This window comes from Phaeoacremonium minimum, assembly GCF_000392275.1.
Source record: "Phaeoacremonium minimum UCRPA7 unplaced genomic scaffold PA7_03_scaffold_359, whole genome shotgun sequence".
In the NCBI taxonomy this organism is placed as follows: domain Eukaryota; kingdom Fungi; phylum Ascomycota; class Sordariomycetes; order Togniniales; family Togniniaceae; genus Phaeoacremonium; species Phaeoacremonium minimum.
The window spans coordinates 269,749-294,742 of record NW_006921263.1 but is presented as its reverse complement, the minus strand read 5'-3'; the positions used below and the strand labels follow the sequence as shown (position 1 = coordinate 294,742).

At 52.4% G+C, this 24,994-nt stretch overlaps 6 protein-coding genes across 6 annotated transcripts; 2 read left to right on the top strand and 4 right to left on the bottom strand.

Moving 5' to 3' along the window:
- Positions 1–1,138: 1,138 nt before the first annotated feature.
- On the bottom strand, positions 1,139–3,168 carry UCRPA7_4660 (putative transporter protein smf2 protein; the record flags this gene model as incomplete). The annotated part of the gene is made up of 4 exons (XM_007917211.1): positions 1,139–2,323; positions 2,376–2,614; positions 2,691–2,765; positions 2,889–3,168. The coding sequence occupies 4 exons, from the start codon at positions 3,166–3,168 to the stop codon at positions 1,139–1,141; spliced, it is 1,779 nt and encodes a 592-aa protein (XP_007915402.1).
- A 1,702-nt stretch (positions 3,169–4,870) lies between these two features.
- UCRPA7_4659 (putative methylene-fatty-acyl-phospholipid synthase protein) lies at positions 4,871–5,560 on the bottom strand (the record flags this gene model as incomplete). Its single annotated transcript, XM_007917210.1, has 1 exon — positions 4,871–5,560. One exon carries the CDS (start codon positions 5,558–5,560, stop codon positions 4,871–4,873), a length of 690 nt encoding a protein of 229 aa, XP_007915401.1.
- A 1,195-nt stretch (positions 5,561–6,755) lies between these two features.
- On the top strand, positions 6,756–8,643 carry UCRPA7_4658 (putative spermine spermidine synthase protein; the record flags this gene model as incomplete). Its single annotated transcript, XM_007917209.1, has 3 exons — positions 6,756–7,807; positions 7,862–8,168; positions 8,239–8,643. The coding sequence occupies 3 exons, from the start codon at positions 6,756–6,758 to the stop codon at positions 8,641–8,643; spliced, it is 1,764 nt and encodes a 587-aa protein (XP_007915400.1).
- A 1,854-nt stretch (positions 8,644–10,497) lies between these two features.
- Positions 10,498–11,154, bottom strand: UCRPA7_4657 (putative flavin-nucleotide-binding protein; the record flags this gene model as incomplete). Its single annotated transcript, XM_007917208.1, has 1 exon — positions 10,498–11,154. The coding sequence occupies one exon, from the start codon at positions 11,152–11,154 to the stop codon at positions 10,498–10,500; it is 657 nt and encodes a 218-aa protein (XP_007915399.1).
- Positions 11,155–16,345: 5,191 nt separating this feature from the next.
- UCRPA7_4656 (hypothetical protein) lies at positions 16,346–20,464 on the top strand (the record flags this gene model as incomplete). The annotated part of the gene is made up of 1 exon (XM_007917207.1): positions 16,346–20,464. One exon carries the CDS (start codon positions 16,346–16,348, stop codon positions 20,462–20,464), a length of 4,119 nt encoding a protein of 1,372 aa, XP_007915398.1.
- Positions 20,465–22,532: 2,068 nt separating this feature from the next.
- UCRPA7_4655 (putative glucosamine-6-phosphate isomerase protein) lies at positions 22,533–23,840 on the bottom strand (the record flags this gene model as incomplete). The annotated part of the gene is made up of 4 exons (XM_007917206.1): positions 22,533–22,856; positions 22,933–23,478; positions 23,574–23,606; positions 23,661–23,840. The coding sequence occupies 4 exons, from the start codon at positions 23,838–23,840 to the stop codon at positions 22,533–22,535; spliced, it is 1,083 nt and encodes a 360-aa protein (XP_007915397.1).
- Positions 23,841–24,994: the final 1,154 nt, after the last annotated feature.

Here is a 24,994-nt window from a genome sequence, read left to right as displayed (position 1 = left end):
CTCTGCTACTGGTATTGTAGCTTGTAGATTGGGAATAAAAATTAGAGTGATCTGGTGTAGGGGTAGGATCGGGCGGATTGCTCAACGGTGCAAGATCTGGTGAGGCTGGTCGCCTTGCTGGGGAGACAACTGGTATGTGATTATGAAGGATAAAGGGAATCCGGGTGTTGAAATCTGACCCGGAGGTTGATCTTTTATACCTGACAATGAAGAGGTAACGGAGATAGGTTGAACGGGGTTCCTGGTCGAGTTCGCCGTGTAGAGCAAGTTTCGGTATAAGTGAAAGTTAACGGAGTTTCAAAGTCTGGGTCCGGCAGGTGACTCAAATTCTGCCCCATTCAAACAATGAACAATAGACAATGCTTCATATTGTCTAGTAACAATAATGAAAGCTTAACGCAATTGTTAGCTTTTATTTACGCCCCTTCTGTGTGTCTTAAATCAACGACCTCTCAGCTTGTCCTCAATGAAAGCGATTCTAGTTCAAATTTTGATGAAGCTATCGGAATTCGACCTTCAATGTATAGGCACTTCTCATATATGTCTATACCAGGGCATCCGCACTCTTAATTCCCCTAGCATAACTCAGTATGGAGTATTTTTGCTTATTGGTAACGGTGACTGTTACAGTTGTGTTGGCGTTATTGTGTATCTCAATTTTGACTCTCAATGTGATTTTATTATAGCGTATGCAACCTTTTCAGTGCATGTAGTTCTCAACAATGGTTTTCTATCGGGATATACTGAAATTGAATCAAATTAAACATATCAGGGAGATCAACACATGATTTAAAGGCATAGCGAAATATTTGAATAAAATCTCCCTACTGACGTCAACCTCTCTTGTCTCAATCCACTTCAATATATAGACAATGGCATTGTCCCATCACAGAATGTAAATCATGACCCTGAGCTTGCCAATTATGGCACTTGAAGTTTAATTTTCACGAACACTTTAGACTCATTAACCACATCACACCGGTCCTCGATGAATAGCCATGAACCACAATTCATCTTTCTTCGGGAGCCAATCCTCTCAAGTCTACTCCACTTACACAAGTTATCAGAAGCGGTGTGTGAGCCAGACGCTCACCCTCCGGCTCCACACTGCCTCTTCCGAACAAGTCAAGCAACTCCTCTAGTCGCCCTTGCCCAGCAGCACCAAGTTAGCCACGTTCATAGCAGCAATGATGAGCCAGATTATAACAGCAAGGACGGCAACCCAGATAGAGTTTGCCATCTTGACCGAGCCAGGGACGCCGCCCTGCAGACTAGTCGCACCAGAGCCGCCGCCGCTCCCCACCGCAGCAGCGATGCCGACGCGCAGCCCGTTGCCCTCGGGGTCGCCGGGGACGTAGAGGCGCGCGTTGCCGGGCAGCACGGTCATGTACTTGTTGAGGCAGGTGAAGTAGATGAGGGGCGCGGTGACGAAGGGCAGGACGACGCTGAGGGCGACCTGGGAGCCGTTGAGCGCGGCGTCGAGGCCGGTGCGGCCCACGGCGCCGGCGATGATGATGCTGGGCGTGATGCTGATGGAGCGGGTCACGAGGCGGCGCAGCCACGGGCGCAGCGACCAGTTCAGCGCGCCCTCGCTGACCATTTGTCCCGCGATGGTGCACACGATGCCGGCCGACACGCCGGACAGGAGCAGCGCGAGGGCGAAGACGGTGCCGGCCGCCGGGGATAGGCTCTTGCTGAGGAGATCGTGGATGCCGAAGATGTCGGCGCTCTGAGCCTCTTCGTTCTGGTAGAGGGAAGCGCCGGCGACGATAAGGATAGCGGAGTTGACGAACAGCGCGAAGGTGAAGAGAGATATTGCCAGCTCTGTAATGGAGTATTTCATAGAATGCTGAATGGCGGATAGAGAGGGCATATAAGCCGCTTTGTCAGTGTCCTCGTGAGTCGAAGAGGCTGAAGAGCGCGGCTCGGGAGGGAGCAGCCCCTTTTTCTCGTCGTAGTCTCGCAGACGGGGTTGAACAATGCCCGAGCCAAGGTAGAGACTATGTGGCATGACTGTTGCACCGAGAATACCACATGCTTGGTAGAGACCTTTCCGTTCGACAATGGCGCTCGATGGCAGGTACCCCTTGAATACATCGCCAACAGGGGTGTCGTCAATCATAGACAATTGAATACAGAAGCATATGACAACGCCTAGGACCAAGAGAACGACGAAGAACTCGAAAGCTCTGAGACCTCTCATGGCACCGTTGGGTTGATAAAAGAAGAGGATGACCATTACATCAAGAATTGATAAGGCGCATCCAGCGACCAGGGGTATCTTAGGAATTAGCAAATTAATGGCAATGGCAGTACCAATGACCTGTATCACATTAGTCGGCGAGTTGAGTGGGCGGCGTATGTGATCTACGTACCTCAGCTATGTCCGTGGCAATAATGGCAACTTCTGCCATCGCATAGAGTACATAGTTGAGCCATCGGGGAAGAAATGCACGGCAAGCCTCTGCAAGGTTGAGGCCCGTGACAGTGCCGAGCTTGATGCAGAGACTCTGCAGGAAGATGGCGAAGAGATTACTCAATAGAACAATGAAAAGAAGGCGGAAACGGTACGAGGCTCCAGCTGCAATATCGGTTGCGTAGTTTCCAGGATCGACTGCAAGATGTCAGAGAATTGATTGACTCTCACACAAATACAAACAATAAGATAGGGAGAAGGGGTTGTTACTCACTGTATGCAACAGCAATCATGAAACCAGGACCGACAAACTTGCCAAACGTAACAATGACCTTCTTCAGGCGAGCGGCTAAGGGAGAACCGTGACGATGAATGAGAGAGCCGCCCCGACCCCCATTCGACGGTGAAGGAGAGGACGACGAAGTGTTGACCCGCGATGGTGATGGCAACGGCAATGGCAGTGATGCACCACCTGCAACCCCCCCGGTGGGAGGCTGGCCAATCGCAGCCGACGTATTCGTGATCCTCTGGTGCTTCTCGTCGCTGTGTGGATCGACCGATTGCGGAACCCTGTCGGCCTCGACTGCTTGGCCGGCCGACTGTATCGATAGCGAGTCCCCGCCACGCAGGACTCTGGAGTTTGCGATGCCATTGAGGTCCTGGTTGGTGGTCAAGTCGTTGGACAGAGCATTGGGGTTCTGGTTGTGACCATCGGCCTCAGGGACCTCGTCGGTTCTGGAGGGGCAGTTCATCTTGAAGAAGCCCCTCTGCTGTGCTGTACCTAATGTACCCTTACGTAGGTGGGTGGTGGTTATGCGTGTGTCGTGTGACTGACTCGGTGCGCCTTCTTGGAACCAAACCGCTTGCAACGTGAGGATATGCGCTTCGAGATGGAATCAGTGCATTCGCTGCTTGTCGTATGGCCTGCTTAAAAGTATTGCATTTGCACTGTTCAGAAAGAGACAGCATAGAGACCGTTGAAGAGAGGCGCAAAGCCGAAAAACCACGTGAAGGGGCGGCCGATGGTTTTGTAGTTCACGTCTTCGGTCATCCACTGGGTTTTCCTGGGCAGGTACCTCGATACAGTACCCAAGACACTATAATTATAGTGTGCAGTGCCAGAGTCAGCGGTACCTTGCGGGTCGTTCTTGGCAGCTTCTGGCCTGGGCGGGGACCCGGATGGCCTTGTCATTGGCAAAGTCTAAGTCACGAAAATGAGGTAAAAGGGCGGGCGAGGATCACCTGGCCCCTCACGGTTTCACCCGGCCCCAGGCGTCTGGGTTCCTTTTCGTCTTCGTCATAGCCTGCCAGTCTACCAACCTGCAAGCCCGCAGCCGAGGAACGCAGCAAATCACGGCTCTTCTTCTCGACTTCTCTCGATGTTCTACATGTAGGTGTCTAGGTCTCAATAAGACGTTTATCGGCATCGGAATCCGGGGGGGAATGCGGGTTGGTGGACGGGACATCTGGGGACGAAGGGAGCTTCAATTGCCGAGATATCTTCCTACTCTATCTACTCCTCATACCACATACTATTGTTTCTGCTATAGCGTGACTTGCGTCAACCGATTGACTTCGTTTGCCTGAATGATTGTTGTATGTTTCTCTAGTCAAGTTGCGTGCTCAATGAACAACCTGGATCCGTGACTACGCATGCTCTTGTCAGAGCGCAGCCCGCACTGCCACGACGACTACTCGTACGATACTATGCAGTACCGGTACATGGGCTACTTAGACATGACCCCTACCGCAATTAGATATCGTGCTCCGGGTGTCAACCATCCGGGATGGAAGCTGACCGTGCCGGCAGACTTGGCCTGCATCTGCAGCGTCGCCTTGGTTATATTTGATCGGGGCCGCTCACCGATCTAACCTCAGCACAAGACGGTGAGCACCCCTTGGCATCCAGCGGCCGAAGCCTCTCCCGTCGGCGGCCATGGCCATGGCCATGCTGGCGAGTCATGGTAAGTGGCCAGTAGTGACGAATCTCTGCCAAACGACTTTTCAAGACAAATTATAGTCAATTTATAGAATAGGCTTAAGGTAACGTAAAACCAGGTAAGTTGGTCAAGGCAAAATACAAAAAGCAGGCAAGATGCATTGTTGAAAGCCATCCAGGTATCTCCTTTTCCATGCTCATGAACCCCCCCGGGATGCCAGTGCTGGCTGCCCGGACACCGCCCCCTTTTGAACGCCAACCCGGACAAATGCTGTTGAATACAACTCGAATCAGACGACCCTCCGTAATGTCTATACCATCCACCTCCACCTCCACTTCCATCGTCTCCACACGACATCCACATATCGTCCACGGCTCTACACATCCATCGTGATTACTGCCTGGCAACACATGGCCGCCTCCCCCACCACACTCCGCCCGCTCTTAACCCTCCTGAACCACCGAGACATCCTCCCCTGGTCTTCTTCTGGCTGATATCCACGACAAGAGACAAATTATAGCTCCTTCTTGCCATCCACCTTCTTACCCTTACCCTTGCCCTTCGGCGTAGCCTTGGCCTTCCCCTTCCCAGCAGCCCGCTCGCGGTCTCGCTTGGCGTAGATGCCCGCGGTGAAGGGGTTCTCGAAGCGCAGCGCGACGAGGTACACGAGCAGCACCCAGCCGGTGATCAGCACGCCCGCGGGCTTGCCGTAGACGAGCGCGCTGCCCAGGAAGCTGAGCGTCGAGCCATAGTACATGGGTGCGTCGGTGACGTTGAACGGGAAGCCCGTCACGATGTCGTCCATCAGGATGCCAAAGTAGTCGCCCAGAAACGTGCCCGTGATGCCCAGCGCCCACGTCGACGAGATGACCAGGATGTTGCCGCACGCCAGCAGCGCGTAGCCCGCGTACGTCGCCGCGTCGGTCTCGAGGAGCGGGTGCGACGGCTGCTGGCGGAGCGCCCGCTCGTACAGGAAGTCGCGGAGCAGGCCGATCGAGAAGATGGTCGCTGCTAGGAAGTAGCAGGCTGCCTGGGCGTTGCCGCCGAAGAGGCGCGTGAGGAAGTGCGTGCGGTATTCTGTGCATCTATCGTTAGCATGTCCGGGGCGGGCCGGCAGGCTGTAGAAGGCGCTGACCTCTTCGGGCGACGATGCTGCAAGGAGTTCACTAGTTAGTCTCTTTTCCTGCCGTAAGTAGATGAGCATTCGTAGACTCACTTCCAGAACGTCGGGTTGAAGGCAATCGAGCATGCGGATACTAGGTGCCTGGTCAGGGGAGCTCTTTAGGGGGCCAGCAAGCTCAAGGCTGGGCGTAGAACATACTAAGCAAGCTCTTCTGGTCAAAGTCGACCAATTGACTTAGTTGGGGGTACGCCGGGGCCATGATGAGAAGCTTGAAGACAGAACTGGAAGCTGCGTGAGTTGAAGCTATCGCCGAGTGTCCTTGCCCGTAAAATTTGGAGGTGCTGGGGGAATGACGCCGTTACCCTGTCGGTCCAGCGTCATTAATCGGCGTGCTGTTCCGTTGAGACAGCTGCGGGGCTCGCTAGACCCCAACGGAGCGGGTGCTTCTCAGGGACCGATAGCTCCATCCTTTGGCGGGGAGGCTGCCACGCCTAAGTGGATGTTGTTGAATCAATTCGAGCAACACGGAACTAGAAATCAGGTTCCAAAGCTTCTATGGGCTCTTTAAGGGCGAGACTAATGTCTTCAGTCCCTTCGAAGACTGTTCGTTTGATTCAGAGACACGAGCACTATATTTTAGAGCTGATATGATTTGAAGAGCTCAGGACAAGTTGCTGCATACTGCATGTGATAAAAAGCTACACTTATCAAGCTACTGTAGGTAGATCATCTCCACTGACCATATCATCAATGCTAGCTGGCAGTCGAAAACGACCTCTATTAGTTACATCTTTATTTTGAATACATCTTCCCTCGACGGTGCAAGACTGCTTCATGTGACATAATCAGGATGTTTGCGATGGTATTGCTAGACTGCATTGATATCTTGGCAAGTTGCGAAGCCAGCGAGGAACAACTGTCCTCTAATTTAGGTAGGAGCAGGGATACTTGATTGGAGCGGGGCCAGCCCATCACCTTCCAGCCTCATAGTTGAAACAGAAAACACAGACCAGGCCTTCGTTGACGAAACATTCCCTGCGAGGTTTCAACATCTGGCCATTACTGCCAAAATTTCGATATTTTGTCGCAGATTCTGTATTTACATTTGATGCCTTTGACATTGCTACCGCTTTCTGATTATCTTTCTTTCATTGCACTACTCGTCGAATCTCATAAGATAAAAGCTAGATCCAACTATCTGAGGAGATAGCTGAGCATCTCATCAAGGGGGCGGCGCATCATACGACGGCTTGAGGAGGGGTCCTCAATCATCAACATGGCTCCAAAGTCCTCGAGAAAGTCAGCTGCGAAACCAAAGACGCCAAAGATTGACCCAAATTCTTCATTTACACCAGAGGCTTTCGAGAAAGAGCTGAAGGCTCTAGCATCAAAAGCAAAAGATGAGACGTGGGGCAAGTTCCTCAAGGAGCAGGCCTCCGCTTATTTCAGAGCAGCAGCTCTCCTGGCTGTAGCAGCTGTCTACTCCAATGTCTCACAACTTGCCCTCTCCCCCGTATATGGTTCAATACCGTCGTCAATATGGCATCCACATGTTGTCATGGTTGGCTGCTTCGTGGGATGGGCATCAAACCTCCATCTGGGCAGGCTCCTCCCGGTCAAGCTGATCTACCTGCTACCAATTATTGCCATCAACATCCCCTTGGTGCAGTTCTATTTGTACAAAGTCAGCACCTCCCTGACTGCCTATTGGGGCCCATTGATTACAGAGGCTCTCACATTGCTCCCGTTGCTTGTCATCACGACATCATGCACAGCGAATTACCTTGATAATGCAGACTTCTCCAAATTGCCACGGTGGTTGGCTGATGCAACCCCAGGGTTGATCTCCTGGGCCTTCTTCAAATTGGTAGAAACAGGCTCTGGGCGTCTGGTCGAGCAGCATATCGGGAAGTCCTTCTTCCAGACTCGTTTGGGGCTGGAGATCATCCTCGGCGCTTCCTCTGCTCTTCTGGCACCATCAAAGCTTCTCGTTCATGCGATGCCCGGCATCCTCCACACGGCTGCCCTGAACACGCATGTCTATTCTCCCATTGCAACTGCTACCCTGAACAGAACGCTCAATCTCGAGGGCTGGTCGTTAATAGACCGGAAGGAGTCTCTGACCGGGTACATCTCGGTAGTCGATAGCCATGCGCAGGGCTTCCGCGTACTGAGGTGTGACCACAGTCTGCTAGGTGGCGAGTGGATCAAGTACCAGGGCCCAAAGGTTGCAGAGCCGATCTACAGCGTCTTCGCTATGCTCGAAGCCGTGCGGCTGGTCGAGGGTGACAATCGGGTTGCGGACCACGATGCTAACGCTCTTGTTGTGTGAGTTGATCGCGATCTCTCTGCAGATGTATGTTGGAACTGACGAAGTTGCAGAGGCTTGGGAGTAGGTATTACACCGGCTGCGTTGGTCGCACATGGCATCGATACAACCGTGGTAGAGATCGACCCTGTGGTGCACGAGTTTGCGTCCAAGTACTTCTCCCTGCCGTCGAATCATACGGCGGTGATTGAGGACGCGGTAGGCTACACAGACAGGCTTGCAAGCAACCCCGACGAGAAAAGATTCGACTATATTGTGCACGACGTGTTCACAGGCGGCGCTGAGCCGATTGCACTCTTCACCCTGGAATTCCTACAGAATCTTGATGCGCTGCTGAAACCAAATGGAGTCATAGCCATTGTACGTAACCACTGCCGTGCTGAATTCCGGGGATACCGTTGCCATGACACGAAAGCTAATGCAACTGCAGAACTATGCTGGTGACTTCCTGCTACCACCACCGAAGATCGTCGTGCAGACGATAAGACAGGTCTTTCCTGCGTGCCGGATCTTCCGAGAACACCCACGGGACGAAGATAACATTGAGAAAGAGAAGCGCGACTTCACCAACATGGTCATTTTCTGCACCAAGACCGGCGACAAGGTCACTTTCCGCAAGCCAACCAAGGCCGACATGCTGGAGAGTCCGTCAAGAGACGCCTTTCTCCTCCCCAAGCATGAGGTCTTCGACTCGGATTTCTACGAGGGTGAGGACGAAGGTATCCTGACTCAAAATGACACCCAGAAGTTGGTGAAGTATCACCAAAAGAGCGCTGTTGGTCACTGGGCGGTGATGCGCACTGTCTTGCCTGACCTGATATGGAATAATTGGTGAAAATTTTGTAAGATATGCAGTTGATGTTCTTATATATATGGTTCAATAGCCAAGAAGTTGTATCATGTTTAGCAGTAGGGCCTATGATCAAAATAGCGCATGACCGTTTGAAATAGATGGTGTTGCCACCGCTCTCTCATCGAGAAGTCGAGTCGAGGTCACCGAGCTATCGTAGTCTTACAATTCCGAGACAGTGACACCTTGATGTATGGTTCCAAGGTAGCAGGATTCTCACGGTGACGCGAACGGTCCCAGATTCCCAGTTACTGGTTCTCAAATCTTCGGATACTTTTCACGTGAAAACCGAGTATTGAACCACGCGTTAGGGAAATGTGTGCCTTTGGATAATTTCGAGACCAAAATTTAGGCAAATTTCTCCTGGTGTCGATAGAAATATAAGAGATAAGTCTAAGGATATCCAGCAATATGCGGCGTCTATATAATATGCCTGGATCGAGCAACAATGGGTTAGGCGGTCATAAAGAATGCAGCCATGCCTGGACTGTTACAACTCCACTGTCTCATCCAGAATCATGTTTTCGGGGGAGTATCAAACAGGTGTCCCTTGTGGCTCAGACAAGGCAAAGGTCGCGGATGGACCGGCACTGTAACCCAGGTTTCTGCCAAAGGCTTAATATGTGAGGTTGCTATCATATATTCAAGGCTCTCATCCCATCATACCTCGTCATAATTAGGTCATTTACTCCATGATGTTCGTATGGTGCAAGCCAGGCTTTCTTACCTCTTGATCAGTTGATAAAGTCTCGAAAAGTTCAAACCCAATTGCCATATTATGCAGATCCTACAACTCGTCTGTAGAGCTCTCATCGTCTTAGGTACCGAGCTCCAACTCTGTAGATATTGAAAACCATGTGTCACTAACATTATAAGCTATTCCCACATGCCATGGCCAGCCTTTTGATTCTGACATAGCCAAACTTACCGAATATGAAGTAAGCTCTCTGGTTCAAAAGACCGGATCCGAGAGGGATCTTCTTATACGGCAGCTTGACGACAACGGCTCTATTGACATTGAGATACCATCAGTCGAAAATCCCCAATGGACTACTAGGACCTCGACTGCTGTTCACGCGGTTCATGCAACACTGATGGCGATCACATTCCTTGTCGTCTTTCCAATAGGATCTATGGCTTCACACTTTCGCTTCCCTGATTCGGCAAAAGTTCCGTTTCATGTATTCTTTCAGTTATCGGGACTTGTGCTCATTCTCCTTGGATTTGTATCTGGCTGCTGGTTGGCAGTAGGCACAGGCCGCGTAAGTCAAACCTTGCGATCCTGATCATCTGGAATACGTATCTTGTAACTGATCTTTCTAGTTCTGGACAGGTACTCACCAGAGGCTGGGGACTGCGGTCGTGGGAATGGCAGCTGTACAGCCTCTCTTGGGGCTCATTCATAATCATCACTACCGGAAGAGTAAGCATCGCACAATCAGGTGGACATTGCACACATGGTTCGGCAGAGCCATCATGATCCTTGGCATGATTAACGGAGGGCTAGGACTTCAGCTGGCCGCAAACTACACCTTCGGAGTATTGATCGTATATTCCTGTGTTGCAGTCTTGATGTTTGTTGTCTACATATCTGTCATCTCTCTGCATTTCGCCAAGCAGAGGCGGGTGGCGAGGAGGGCCGCTTGGTGGGAGGAGACTCGTATCTCCAGGCCTCATTCTACTCAGAGCGCAAGGACGTCCAAAAATGACTCGAGACATGAGCTGACGATCCAGCCTGCGTCTATCATACCTGATCAACTTAAGACAGAAGGACAAAACTGAATGTCTCATCAATATGACTAATGCTGAGGCCTTAACTAGCAAATATTGGTATTTAATTTATTCATCATCGTCCTTACTCTTCTTTGGTTGCATCACCGTGTTCGCAGCAGTGATAGCCTCTTCATGTGCTGCCTGGTTGTAACCTTTCCTCCACTCTGCTAGATACTCCGGCACCTTGCCGACCTCGTTGTACGGGCCGGGGATCGGCTCCCCAAGGGTAGTATGGACAGGGACAACACCAGCCCACACGCTGCTCACGACATCACGGTCGTCCTTGTCACCCTTATCATCGCTCGGAGGGCCCGATCGGATCTTTGCACTACCATTGGAGATTCGGACGCGCAGCACACTGGTGCTGCTCATCTCTGCTTTGTTGGGCGGCACACGAGTGTTGGCCCAGCGCTGCGGTACTACGCCGTCAGTGATGAGCTCCATGGCGTACAGTTTCTCGTCGACGTCTTCGACCACGGTGGCGTGGCCGAACAGCACTGCCGATCTGTAGTTGTAGCTGTGGGCGTTTGGTGTCAGAGCTAGAACCAGTCCGTCGACGTGGCTGGCAGCAACGCAAAGGGGTAGCCCCTTGTTCTCTTCAGGGGAGGAGGGGTCTCGAGATAGATTCATAACGCGTGACGAGACATAGCCATGCAAATACAGATCGAGAACATCCCCTAGGTCGGCGCTCGGCCGAGCGAAGGACCCCATTTGCCCCAGCATGGGTATGATGACCGGAAAGGGGGAGTTGGGCGGGTTGAAGGAGACATGTAGGATCTGGGCCGAGTTGATTATATGATGAATTGTCTCCAGAGCATAGGTTGCTTCGAAAGTATTAGAATATTGGCTTATCATGGTCTTGTTTGCATTACTTGCCTCTGGTATTGTATCTGTTGACCGTGCTGTACTTCTCTTTGGGGTACTCCAGCTCGTAGGAAGGCATATTGAAAATCGATGTCGTTATATCTACGTGTATTACAATGGCTAGATAAGCACGTAAGGACGACAATAGATATCGCAAGTACGCAAACAAAGAAATGGGATATTACGGTCGGTCCACGGCGTCTTATACTGCTCTTCTTACGCCTGTCGAGTCTAATGAGTCACTTGTTGAAGAGTTGGTAGTCTCAACGGTCCCCGCGGGCAGCAAGACACCGCGGACAAGAAGCGGCGACTATACAACGGTGCCGTCACAACTAATCGATCGCGAAGCCCTTCCTCATTATGGCAGAGGCTTATTGGACGACTCAGCATACCTAGCGCACTGGCCGTCAATCTTGGGGTCGACGGCTGCAGCGATCCTCTGGCTGGATGGCACGCTAGACCACACACAGCAAGTCCTCGCGACCTACGACTCAATAGCAGTACAGCATTTGGTCATCCGCATGTAGCACAGGGAATCTAGGGAAGACCAACTTAAGGGGCCATTGCACTCTCATATCAGCTTGACAAGAGATGGAAGTCTAGATGCATCTGGAAACTTACAGCGGAGAAGGAGCGCTTGGTGACAACAGCTAGGCCGTGGCTCGCTTAGCGGTTGAATTGCAGGTTGTATGTAAGGCAGATCGAAACTGCTTCCATGACTGAGTCAATTTTGTAACCTCCCGCTCCCGCATCGCCGTTCCGTTGCAGTTGCAGACGCCCATTCCCGCCCGGCTGGCGGAGATCATAGTCTTAGCCAGTGTTTTGACGTCAATAAGGCTGATTGACGACTAGCCTGGCTGATGACGGGTAAGCTTATCTCGCCCTGCAATCCCAAATAGCATCTACCATTCTTGTCCTCGTGAGCGAAGTGTAGAGGAAGCTTCGGCTTCGGATGCAAGATTGATCAGGGGGTAACTACAGTAGAAATGGCCGTAGAGAATAAAGATAAGTCTTTTCACTTGATGTTACCTGTAGGAGCCTCTTTCTTGCGGACTTACCACGTAACTTGACAGGGTGCGCACGGGTCGAAAGTGAAGGGTCCGTTCACCCTGAAAAGCGTAACCCCTACCTGCAGAGCTGCATTCGACCCCTGGCCCTAGGTAATCCTCTCAAACATGATCCCTAACCTCCAACACACTCGCTCGTCTTGGTCTGAAAATAGCTTGACATCCCATCATCCTGGCCCATTTCGACGAGTTGTGTTGTTTCCTGCCCTGGTTTCTCCCACCACATAGCTGCTGTGTGACTCTGCCAGTTGCCTCTTTACCTTTCCCACCATCATCCACATTGCGTCAGTCGTGGAATTGTGTCTTTTCTTATCTCACCTTGTGATAGGGCTGGTCATTGTTGATGTGTGTGAAGTCTTGCAGCCATCAGTATCAGCGGCCTCCGTCGGTGTCGCACGTTCGAAGGGTGAGCAACTCAGATTTCTCGCTATTACTTGGTACCCTTTGACTCTGCATGCAAATCACCGTACCATTTCCTCCCCTTTCTGGCGTTTCGTTGATCTCCGTGCTGCTTCCGGCACCGCGATCATAGTTGCTGCCGGTTGCCGAAAGCTCAACTTTCTCTTGGCCCCTACTGCAAGTCTATGCGGCTCTATGTCCAGCTGTCACAGTAATACCTTAATCGCCTCTTCGAGGCACGTTTACCTTTTTGCCAGCGACGATCATCTTCTGATGGCTGCCAAGATCGCTGTAGGCCATGGCGCCACTGAGGCTGTCCCTCATATAGACTGGCGTCGCCCGTTGTAACGTCTCAGGTTTCAAGTGAAACAGCCCTGGACGGGGGTCGATGCACGCCACCAATCCAGGCCTTGTCAGCCTTGCATCTACACCAATCAATCCCTCTGCCATCCATCGGCATGAACTACGAATCGAGGGATCTCGAACATGACCCTGTCCCGTACCTGTTTGAGACCCCGCTCTATCTGGCCGGTGCTGGTCGAGGCATGCAGCCAGCACACGAGCGTGCCACTGCGAGAGCCTCTTGGGAGCGTGGGAAAGTCTGTGCAAGTGAGGGCCGGTAGTCGGTCCTCCTGTTTCGAGCTGAGGTCTTTGAGTAGTGGATTGGGTCTGTCTGTCAGTCTTCCAAGGCGGTTGGTACTTGCAGCCCATCTGTGAGATCCCGCTGCTTCGGGAAACCTTCTTTCTTTCACACTCTTGTCTGTCGTGCGGCGAAGCAGTGCCATGAGGCTCAACATGGTTCTCCTGTAACCTCATCGTCGTGAACCTCACGAAGTCCAACAGTATGAATTAGTTCCTTTGTTTACACTCATTCTTTAATATCCCCATTGACTGGGTTTCTCTTCGTAACTCGGCCGCTCTCCTTCCGTCAACCGTCGACCGGTGCCCGCCACGATGGCAGTTTCCGGGGCCACGCAGGCCCTCATCGCGGCTTTCGCATTGTTAGTGGGACTCAGCTAGGTGGATTGAAAGGTTGCTAACACATAGGTGTAGTGGAATCGTCGTCAACGCGGGTTCAGCGGCTCTCTTTCTCACCATTAAGGGCTATGGCTCATCGATATTTCGGGACGGCCCGAGGCTGGTCCTCATTACATTCCTTCTCTGTTCTGCCCTGTGGGCACAAATTGGATTTATCACGACGATTATAAACACGAACGCATCGGTATCATGTCAGGTTGGGATAGCTTTCACGACTCTTTTCGATCAGGTGGCGCGGTTTGCGATCGAGCAATTCCTTCTTTGGACTATCAACGCCAACACAGCAGTATCATGGGGTCAGATGGTTCCGCAGGGGCTCCTGCTTGGTCGGTTCATCCTCGGTGCCGTATTTGTTGGACTGTCTCGGCCTGAGTTCAACCCTGTTTGCGTGCCTACCTCGTCTGTTTTGCCAGTTGCAATAGTAACGGTGACATTGGATGCGGTCATCATCGCAACTCTAGCTTGGCGAGCCTTTTCAAGTGGGTTTGTCCGCGATGTCAGCCGGGGCTCTGCTCGAAGCAAGTCGGTCCTTTTGATACTTACTGGGCTGGCAATTTGGACTGCGGTTCGTAGCCTGATGCTCTGATCTCTTGTGTTCTTGCTAACTCTCCACAGACAAGTGTAACAATGCTTTTGGGCGTGACCAGTATTGATTATGTCTTCAGAAGTGCAATTCCTGCAGCTGGTCTATCTATCTTGATCAGTATGATTATACGTTTGTTATCCTCTCACGAGCATGAGCTAATCAGTGTATAGTCATTGTCACAGGGTGTTCAGGCGCGCTGGAAGTTGAGAAGAGACACCCAGGTCGACTGCCCGAGGCACCATCGCCAAGAGACATCCCAACGAGCCGGGACCTGTCTTCATCTGATTCAACTGATTACCCACCTAGTCGCTACGAGGACTTGAAGAGGAAGCAGATGCAGACCATTACGGTCCGTATCCAGGGTGGGAACAGGCTCCCTAACATTTCACAGCCCATTAGTGGTGTCCAGGGCTTCGATGGGCTTCCCGTGCAGGGACAGCTTTTCCCTCCGCTGCGCTCCGAAGTGACTGGTGGGGTTCCGACAACCAAAAGAGTTGACATCAGACCGCAAAATAAGACAGGAAAGGGTCTATTTGGTATGATGGGTGGTGCAGCTGCATCTACGCCAGTTGGAAAATTCGCCATCTCGAATCCTATCCTTCAAGAAGGCCAGGGAGTCAACCCTTTGGAGAAAATAGCTACAACAGACTTGGAAACGGCTCTTAGGAACGACAAGGAAAGGCGAGCAGCGGATCTTGCGCAACGAGAGTCAACATTTATGGGCAAACGGCCTGCTCCTCAACCCCCAAATGTCTCAGCTGAGGAGGCATTGAAGCGAGCAGTTAGCTTCAAGCGAAAGGATGTCGCTTCTCCGACTTCTCGACCAAGTACTGGAACTCAAAGCATGAGTCTGGTCGCCAATGCTTCGACAACATCTGCCCAGCTTTCTCCTGGAGGTGAAGAGGTCCGCAGGAGATCACCACGCCAGTTACCCCGTGAAATGCAACCAGCTATCCCTAGGCGACCTCCATCGCCCCAAGAAATTGCGTCGATACGGTCTACCACTCCACCTCAATCTGAAGTAGTTGTACCTCGTCCTCAGATCCGACCTTCACGGCAACTACCTCCTTCTCCTGAAGCGCCACCTCCAGAGCCAACAAAGACTCCTCTCCAGCGACGTCCCACGAACGGTCTTCCAGGTAATCCAAGGGCTATGGGGCTAAAGACACCTAGCGCCCAGCGGCAACAGACAGTCATGTTCGTGAACGACATTGTTTACAACGATCCAAACTTTGTCCAAAGCGTCATGGATGGCGCATCTGAGATGACATCAAAGGCTGTCCCGATTCCTGAAACTCCCAACACTTCGAACTCGGTTGTAAACCGACCAAGGCCTATCAAGAGAAACCCGGATAAGGATCGTGCAAACTTCTATCCGGCTGAACCATCTCCCAATGGGCACAGACGCTCGAAATCTGGCGGTTCCATCATCAGTCGCAAGTCCATCTTCCAGTCCAATCCGGGCAGCCCTACACAGCTACCTCCCCTGCCTCCACCGCCAAAGACTGCCGGCATGCCGGAGAGACCACTACCTAACGATACCAAGAGCATGACCTTTGACGAGAAGATGACTCTGTTCTTCCCGGCACCCCCAAGCGGTGGCGCTACAAATAAGCGAAGATCTTCGGTCCCGGAGATGCCGCCGCTGCCTGCTTCATTCCTCGAAAATTCACCGACAACGACAGATGACGACGCTCGTAGCCGACGGACAAGGAACTCAAACAGAACAACTAAGACCTCCACCAGGACAGAGAATATTCTCGATGTTGATGAGCTGCCGACGAGAGAAGTTTCAAATATGCCTTCAAACTTTCGTTTAAGTCCTGGAGAATATCAGAATTTGACCGAAGGCATGAGCAAGTCTTGGTTGCCTGACTTCGCATTTGACGAGCGGCAAGCTTCGATGGGTGGTGGTAAGAGGGCTTCCTCACCAGTCCTTCCACCTATCCGGCAATCTGCGATGACAGCAGACACAACTACTCGCGATGATGATACCACGAACTGGGGCTCAATTCACTCTCCCGTCATTGCCCAACAACTTGGTGTTATTGGGCAGCAAGCTCGCACCACTTACATTCAAAAGGGCGATCGTAGAGAGCCAGAGCGCAGAGAGTCAAACCAGCGGGCCGTTTCTACTTTCACGAACAGTGAGGAAATGACCATCATGCTGGACACATCCGTGCCTCATCATTTGATGTCCGAACCAAGAGGCTCATGGTTGATGGATGATGAGAACATTCCGATGCCAGAGAGACCTACTTCCAGTCAATGGCATCGCCGAGTTGGTGATGAGTGCCCAAGCTTCTCTGCTCGCAAAGAGAAGACTCGCTCGAGGAAGTTCCCACCACCCGCCCCCCTACTGCTGAGCTCTACTCCCTCTGCAGCCAAGCAAGCCATCCTAATTCAGGCCGCCGAGCCGTCTCCACTTGAATCTCCTGAAGCCGCTCTTAAGATCATCCAGGCACAACTAAAGAAGTATGAGCAGCCTAATCGTGATTCAGTCGAGAGCCAGGGCCAGCGTCTGGCACTTCTGGAGAACCTTGAGCAGGAGATGGGTCTGCAAGAAAACCACTGGCATGAGATGCAGCACAACTTGGGCAGAGATTCTATCTCTACGATCCAAACCTCGCCAACCATTGAATCTCGCCGTACATCTGCAGTTTCTACTCAGGCCAATATTTCCGTGAAGAAAGACCTGGCTGAGCGCCGTGCGTCTCGACGTGCTCGCATTCGCAGTGGCAGCTCGTTCACAGACAACTCTCAGAGCCCTAGCGGCAACTCGCGGGCTAGCCTATGGAAGCACCGTCTTGAGGAAGCACAGATGGAGTACATGGACAATGCTGCTGAACTCCTGGTGAAGCGCAACATGAATTTCTTTACCGTCCCGAAGGCACAACTCGGCAGTCCTACGCCACCACACACGGACGACTCGGACCAGGAAGACCAGATGAACAGGGACCTTGCAGCTATCCTTGCACAGGCTCCCGCTAAGCCAAAGACCGAGTATCTCTGGAAGCCCTCTTCTCCGATTTCACAATCCACTACGACCTTGTTGTGGGTACGACCCGAAAGGCCATACTACGTGCCCGTCGCCGAGCCCGAACTCCCGGGGCTCAGTGTTCGCCCTGCGCAACGGAAAGAGACGGCTCCTCTCAAGATCTATACCAACCGCCTATGGCAGAAACCTGCATCAACTGCTTCTTATAGTCTGACTGGCCTGTGGCAGCCGCCTTACTTGCGAGCTCAGGCTCTTGCGCGTTCAGCATCTCAACGCGAAGCTCAGCAACAATCTCAGAAAGCGCCGCCTCCCCGTCCTCTGACTCAACGACCTCCAAGACGACCAAAGCGAGTGACACTGCTTCCGGACATTCTTGAGAGTCCCAAGCCTCTTCCTGACAAGCGAGGCACTCTTGGTATCTTCCAATTCCCGTGGGGTGAGAAGTCTGACACAGCTTCAATCCAACCCAAGCCAGCGATGTTCATGGCCATGCCTGGTACCATGTCCACCGGTGGCTCAGCCGTAAGAGCCGCTCTTGAGGCCAGGGCTTCTCAGATTGAGGCATCCGAGTACTCATCTTCATTCTTCGATGACTACGATGAGGATCCGAATGAAGATTCTGATGAGATGGGCTCTGACAGCGATGACGGCTTTGACGAGACCACGCTTTGGGAAATCGCTAGCTTGCTAAAGACCGATGGCGTACCTTCTAAGAACAGCCTGTTCCCGCCTCCCCTCGCTAGCTCTAGCTCTTTCGTAGAGGACTACGTCAATGAAGTCCCCTCAGACCGCGAAGAGGGTGATGCTGATCGTGAGTCATTCATCATCAACCTTGACGATGAGCTGCCGGAACCCCTTGCACCAGAGAAGTCTCAGCCAGCTCTCTGGACAGCAAGAAGGCAAAAGAGGCGCAGTCAGCATGGAAAGGGTCTTCCACACCCCGACGAGCAGACATGGATGTCCTACAATGGTACGAAGGAGACTGCTCGTGCCAAGCCACGAAAGTCCCAGCCTGCTGCCATCGAGAGCGAGAAGCTCTGGCGTCCATCTACTGCCAAGCTAGAGACCCGAAAGTCGGGCATGTGGGCACTGAAGACTGCTTTATGGAGCGGCAGGAGGGAGAAGAAGCGTGGCGCACATGGCAAGGGTCTCCCTCATGACGAGGAGATTTGGGCATCCTATGACAATGTGAAGGAGACCATCCGCACAAAGCCTCGCCAGGCTCAGGTGGCTACAATCGAGAGCGTCAATCTTTGGCGACCAGCGACCCTTTCTATGTGGTCTAGCGAGTCCGGGCTATGGTCTCCCAAGTCCGCCCTTTGGGCTTCTGGCGCGATGAAGAAGCAGAAGGGTAGCCATGGCAAGGGTCTTCCTCACCCTGATATGTGGGAAGCTTACGACAGCGTCAAGTCAACTGTTCGGGCCAAGCCTCGCAGTGCTGAGCCAGCTGTCATTGAGAGCGACAACCTATGGGAGCACTCCGCCTCTGAGATCGAGTCTCCTGCAAACGGAACATGGTCACCAAAGAAATCGCCTGCTTCATCTCAGATTCCTCGTCTGACTGTGCAGAAGAGCAGCTCACATGGACACACCAAGAGCAATCTTTGGAATGCTCCCGTTATTTCTAAGGAGACTGCCGAAGTGGGCATGTTCAACCCCAAGTCCAGCCGGTCAGACTTCCGCACCACCTCTCAGGCTCCCGCTGCGGCTAGCATGAACCGCAAGCCTCGCTCTGCGGACCACAAGCCTATGGACAGACTGACCTCCACAAACTTGTGGACCGTTGAGATCCAAGAGGAGACTGAACGCAATTGGATCTCTGTCAGCCCTGCTTCTAGCCCGAAAGCAAAGCAATCTAGACTTCCTGTCCCATCTTCAAAGTCACACATGAAGCAGGCAGCAGAGACCAAGCCAAGACCTCTACGTCAGCAGCATCGTCCTAATACTGTTTTCCGAGCTGATTGGGAGGCCGCTCTTCGGGAAGCCATTGCTGCAAGTTACCCTAGCCAGCGCGGCGCAACTCCAGCGCAATGGAAAGCGGCTCTTCACCAAGCGATTTCAGCCTCCTCTTCCAAGCGACTTGTTCGCAAGGTCGCAAGCTCAGCAGACTGGACCGCCGCTCTGCAGGAGGCAGTCTCCAAGAGCTTCGGTGCTCCATTCGACGTCTCCAAGGCTCATCCCGTTTTTGGCGCTTCGTCCCTGATCACCACGTCTGAGTGGTTCCACCCAGCCGCTACAGGTTACACTTACAACGTTGCCAACGTGCACCCTGTCTTCTTCGGATCTCTTGCTATCACTTGCGATGTCGAGGCCGTTCACCCTGCCATGTCATCATACGCCTCTAAGAAGCTCCGCCGCCAGCGATCCCGTGACAACAAGGAGAGCCGCATCCCCACCCCAACTCGGGAACGCAGTCTGAGCCGCAGTGATAGCCGAGGCAAGCGTAGAGAAGAGATTCTCGCGCAGATCCAGGCCATTGAGAACGCTGTCCCTGAGGTGCCCGCTATCCCCGCTGCGATGGCTGAGCCTAGCTCAGACTTCAGCCAGAACGCCATGATCATGGCTCAGATCGAGGCTCTTGAACAAGAACGTCTCTTCGCGGAGCAATTCGCGCGCAAGTCCATGATCTCAGAGTACTCGACTCCTATCATGGAGGTTGAGCCTGTTCCCGAGCTCCCTCAACAGCAGCAACTGTGGACCAAGCCAACTGAGGAGCCATCTGAAGTGTCGAACTCCCAACCCAGGGACTCTACCATGTGGGATCCCGAGCAGACACCCAAGATCGTTGAGGCGTCTGCACCAGCACTTGCCTCTCCCCGCGACGATGCGGAGTCGCAGCTGATGCGATCACGCTCGCGATCTCAGAAGGAGCAACGCCGTGCTGAGATTCTGGCTCAGATTGCTGCCATTGAGGGTGGCGCAGATCCAATGTCCATCAACGGTATGAATGAGCAGCCCATGTGGAGTCGTGCTCAGGGAGAAGAGCGCAAGAGGCGTGAATCCCGTGGCGGCGACAAGGATTGGCTGGAAGAGGGTAAGGCGAAGAAGTCTATTGGGTCTAAGATCCAGCTGCGGTATTAGAAGGGGATGAAGGGGTGAGGAGGTGGTGGATTGATGAATGATGGATGATTATGTCGTCTGTACAAAAGCTTTACTTCAACTCTATAATGGCGGGCATTGAGCCGTCCAGCCCATATAACTTTCGTTCGATATTATCCTAAATTCTGTACGTACCTGTTGATATTAGCAGAAATCCAACGACTATTTCACGTTGCAAGCCACGTTGTAGAGCGCTAGTGTAAAGAGATAAGACACGGCGCCTTATGCAAACGAAATGACTTGTGCTCGTAGTCAAACAACTGATCGTTGCACTATTTTGTCAAATTTCTGCTACTTTCAACTAACAAGAGCCATGAATACAAATTTGCTATGGTTTTGCGAACACTCTCTAAGCACGTCGTGTGGTTCAAGTCAATCTGATTCGCCTAATCTCCTCTTGCCTATTTCTTCGTCGTGGAACATCTCGAGGCTTGCCTGTCTGTGATGCTCCGGTTCCATACCTAGGCCGTCGAATCTGAATCAAGTCAAAGCTATGTCGGTAGTCTTCTTCTATCCTTTCGAGTTCAGAAGGATGCATGGCATATCCGGCTTCATGATGACTTATAGTTGGTGATAGAGATGAGCTTGGTTCCATGTGCAGATACTCAAAATCTGCTCTGGAGCCTTGTATTGTTCTGTCCCGCTGACTGTGGTCCATTGACTATCAAGGAATTGCTTACTGATGCCAAAATCGATGATTATCGGAACAACCTTTCGGAGCTTGGGATCGCGATGGAAGAGGATATTCCCTGGTTTAAGGTCTCTGTGACGGATCGGTGGGATCCTTGTGTGAAGATAGTCGAGTCCGCTCAGACAGCCCAGCATGATACTTGGCCATGGCAGCAGCTTTCCCTTGCTGTACCAAGGACAAAGGTTTACAATATCTGGACCGTCGATATTATCGAGAAAGTCCTGGAATGACGGCTCGGCGTATGGGGGCAGTCGCGAGGCATATAACGTTCCGATACTTCCAATCATCAATGCAGTATGCTTCGACAAGCTTAATGATGTTAGGATGGTCACAACTCGAGAGAAGCCTGATCTCCCGTTCGATCTGAGCTTTCTGCTGGGAGGTTCTATATTTGATGTCTTTGATCGCGATAAGTTCCTCTGTATTCCAAAATGAAGACCAGACACTTTGTAACAAGTTGGCAGGCTTGCGTCGGGCCTTGTATACTTTGCCAAATGCTCCTGTTGCGTCTGGCTTCTCAGAGTACCTCTGATAGGGTTCGTCTTTGGCCATGTTGTATCGATGCAATCTGTTCATGTTGCCTAGCATACGGTGACCGATGTGATAGTGTAAGCACAGCGGCACGCAAGGCACCAAAGCCTTTGGAATTTATGCCTGGCTACAGCCTCGCTCTGCGCTGGGTTGACCAGCCCTATCCCGCACAAACAAGAGCGCCACCAGTCATAAATTGATATTGTACATATGCATATGTACATGTACCACCTCTAAGCGCTTCGGAGCCTTGGAGTCAATTCATAGTTCACAATGATGGCTCCGAGGAGGCTCAATGGGATTTGGCGACTCCTGGTATAAGAGACGATAAAGCCTGAGATTTGGTTCGGCCTTCTAATAGTCACTCGAAACTACTGGCCAACCTCCCTCGAATATAGTACTGCCATAGCAGGTCAGCATAGATATGCCTGCTTAATGGAGAAGCCAGGGCGCAATGACCACTAGACGATCAATCGCCATGACAATTCAAGATTATAGGTGCTCAATGCGATGCTGTCTTTGCAAACTATATCTAGAGAAAATTGTATACATGCTATCTGCTACCCAAGGTTCATACGTGTCATAAGAACAATCCCTCTCCAATCTGGTGAATTCCTAGTACCAACACCTAATTCCTACGACCCGAGACTCATCTCCTGCAGAGCCTACCGAGCTGCGTGTCATCGCAATCGAACTAACGAATTATCAACTTTTGACCCTCCACCACACTCTTGCAAGCATCGTGTCAGCACATCAAAATCGATGTCATCCTACAGACATTCTGCCGTCACATTAAACGCATTGGTCGTTTGAAACGCCCAGCCCAATCTAGTAAGCACCGACGGAGTTGGTCTGCCTCAGGATCTGCTTCTCAGGCTGCGGCGTGAGGCGCATGGCCGCAAAACCCGGATCCGGCAGGCGGTCGGCCATGCGGTCGGGAACGAGCTCCGGCGATACCGAGCGCACGGGATATTCAGCGGCCGGAGTAGCACGGAGCAACCTTGAGGTGGTGGGCTGTGGCGATAGGATGGTGGGTGACTGCACCTCGTCGATGACCGTCTTGGGAATGGGGCCTGGGCCGGTCCGGATCTTAGATGGCAGGATCTGCTCAAAGCCCTGCTCGCGGGCAACCTTCTCAATGCTCTTGAAGTACTGCATTGCATGTCAGCTCTGGGTCCATTGAACGGGGCACGGGTGTGGAAGTATCACACCGGACAGGGGAGCTTACCTTGACGGTCTTGACCTGCAACTCCAGGGTGGCATCCTCGTCACAGACAATCATGGGATGCGGATGCAGCTGCAAGCTGGAAAGCGTCCACATGTGGTTGACGCCCTGCTCGATGCACCGCTGCAGCGCAAGCGCCTTGCGCGCGCCAAGGATGATGGCGACGACCTCGCGAGCCTCAAGAACGGTCTGAACGCCGACGGTGAGGGCCATCTTGGGGACCTTCTCGAGGTCGTTGCCGAAGAAGCGGCTGTTGGCGAGGATGGTGTCATAGGCGAGCGTCTTGACGCGGGTGCGCGAGGCGAGGCTGGAGCCGGGCTCGTTGAAGGCGATGTGGCCGTCCTCGCCGATGCCCGCCATGAACAGGTCGATGCCGCCGGCTCGCTTGATCTTGGCCTCGTACTCGACGCACTCGGCCTCGAGGTTGGGCGCGTTGCCGTCCAGAATGTTGACGTTGCTGGGGTGGATGTTCACGTGCGAGAAGAAGTTCTTCCACATGAACGAGTGGTAGCTCTCCGGGTGGTCCCGAGGGATGCCGATGTACTCGTCCTACAGGGCCATATCAGACACGGAATTCAATTACACAGGGCCTCAAGAACTAGACTACGTGGAGGCCGTTGGACTATGATTTGGGCTTATCGTACCATGTTGAATGTGACAACATTTTCAAATGAGATCTGGGATGGTGTTAGTGGAAACTTTGATCACCGCTCATTACTCCTCGAACTCACCTCGCCAGCCTTGTACTTCTCTACGAGGATCTTATAAACAACCAGGGGGCTTGAGCCGGTAGGCAGACCTAATACGAAGGGATGGGCTGGTGTGGGGCTGAAGTGCTTGATCCTATCGACAATGTAGTTGGCCACATAGGAGCTGGCGTGCTCGGCGTTATCACGGATGATGAGCCTCATAGTGGACTAACACCAAAAGAGGCAAGTGTGATAAGGCGAGAGAAGCTTAAGATGGTACGAATGGAACACGAAGGGGCTTAGAATATGGGTTGGGGGAGGCAGGATGAGGTTAGGGGAATGGCTGTAGTGGTGTGGACAGGCTTCAGTCTCTCTGGTTTCTGGAGATCAGGGAAGCAGAGGGACAGAGATAAAGAAGAGTAGGAGCTGATTAAGAGAGCATGTCCTGTGGCAACGATGACCTCAGTCCACCAGATCCAGTAAAGATCATGACTGGTAGGGTATCTAGGTATCTAGGTTAGCTAGGTAGCTGGGCCTGAGCCGGAGCCATGCGCGTGCGACAGCGCCGGAGGGAGACCCATGGGTCCGGATAGGGAGGGAAACGCCGCACGCATGTGTGTGAGTGTGAGCGAGGATGCAGTCTGCATTGGCCGACTGACTGACTGAGCGATTGATGGAACGTTCACTGTGGTCTTACTCGTAATCCCCACTGTGTGAGTGTCTGTCTTGTGGGCTAGACTCGCTGAACGTTGTACTCGGGGGTCGAGGCAGTGTAATTGCAGGCAATGGCAGCACAGTCTGAGTGATTTATTTGTGGCACTGTCTTATCTTAAACCTTCTGGATTGTGCACAAACCTTGTCTGGCTGGTAGGAATACCACTTCAGCTAACGTTAAGGCAGTTAGCCTATCCTGTTGCGGTGGTTGTGGTGGTGGTGTGGTATGGGCTGCGAGTCAGTGTAAGAGACGGATGGCCACCCCGGCCGTAGCCGCCGTTTATTTGTTATCACGGGGTGGTTACGGAGCACGAGATTGGCGAGTGGACGGTGAGGGCGTTGCGAGGCCGACCCCGGAACGTAACGATAAGCCTCCCCGCCGCCGCCGTACATACATACTGTACAGTACGTACGTACATGCATACCATCACACTTGTAGTAACACCACACAAAGAGAGATACAGACAGACATCTGACAAACAGACACTTCCCTACCAACCAACCAAACATCGGACAGCAAGATGCATGCGTCTCCTGTTCCAGGTTACCTAAGCTGGGTAAGGTAAAATCTCTCCAGGCCGACATGTCTGCGCCGCGACAACGTTATGGCTGCTGCTGTGCTGTCCGAGGCGAGCAATGAAAGATTTTCAGCTTTGCATAAT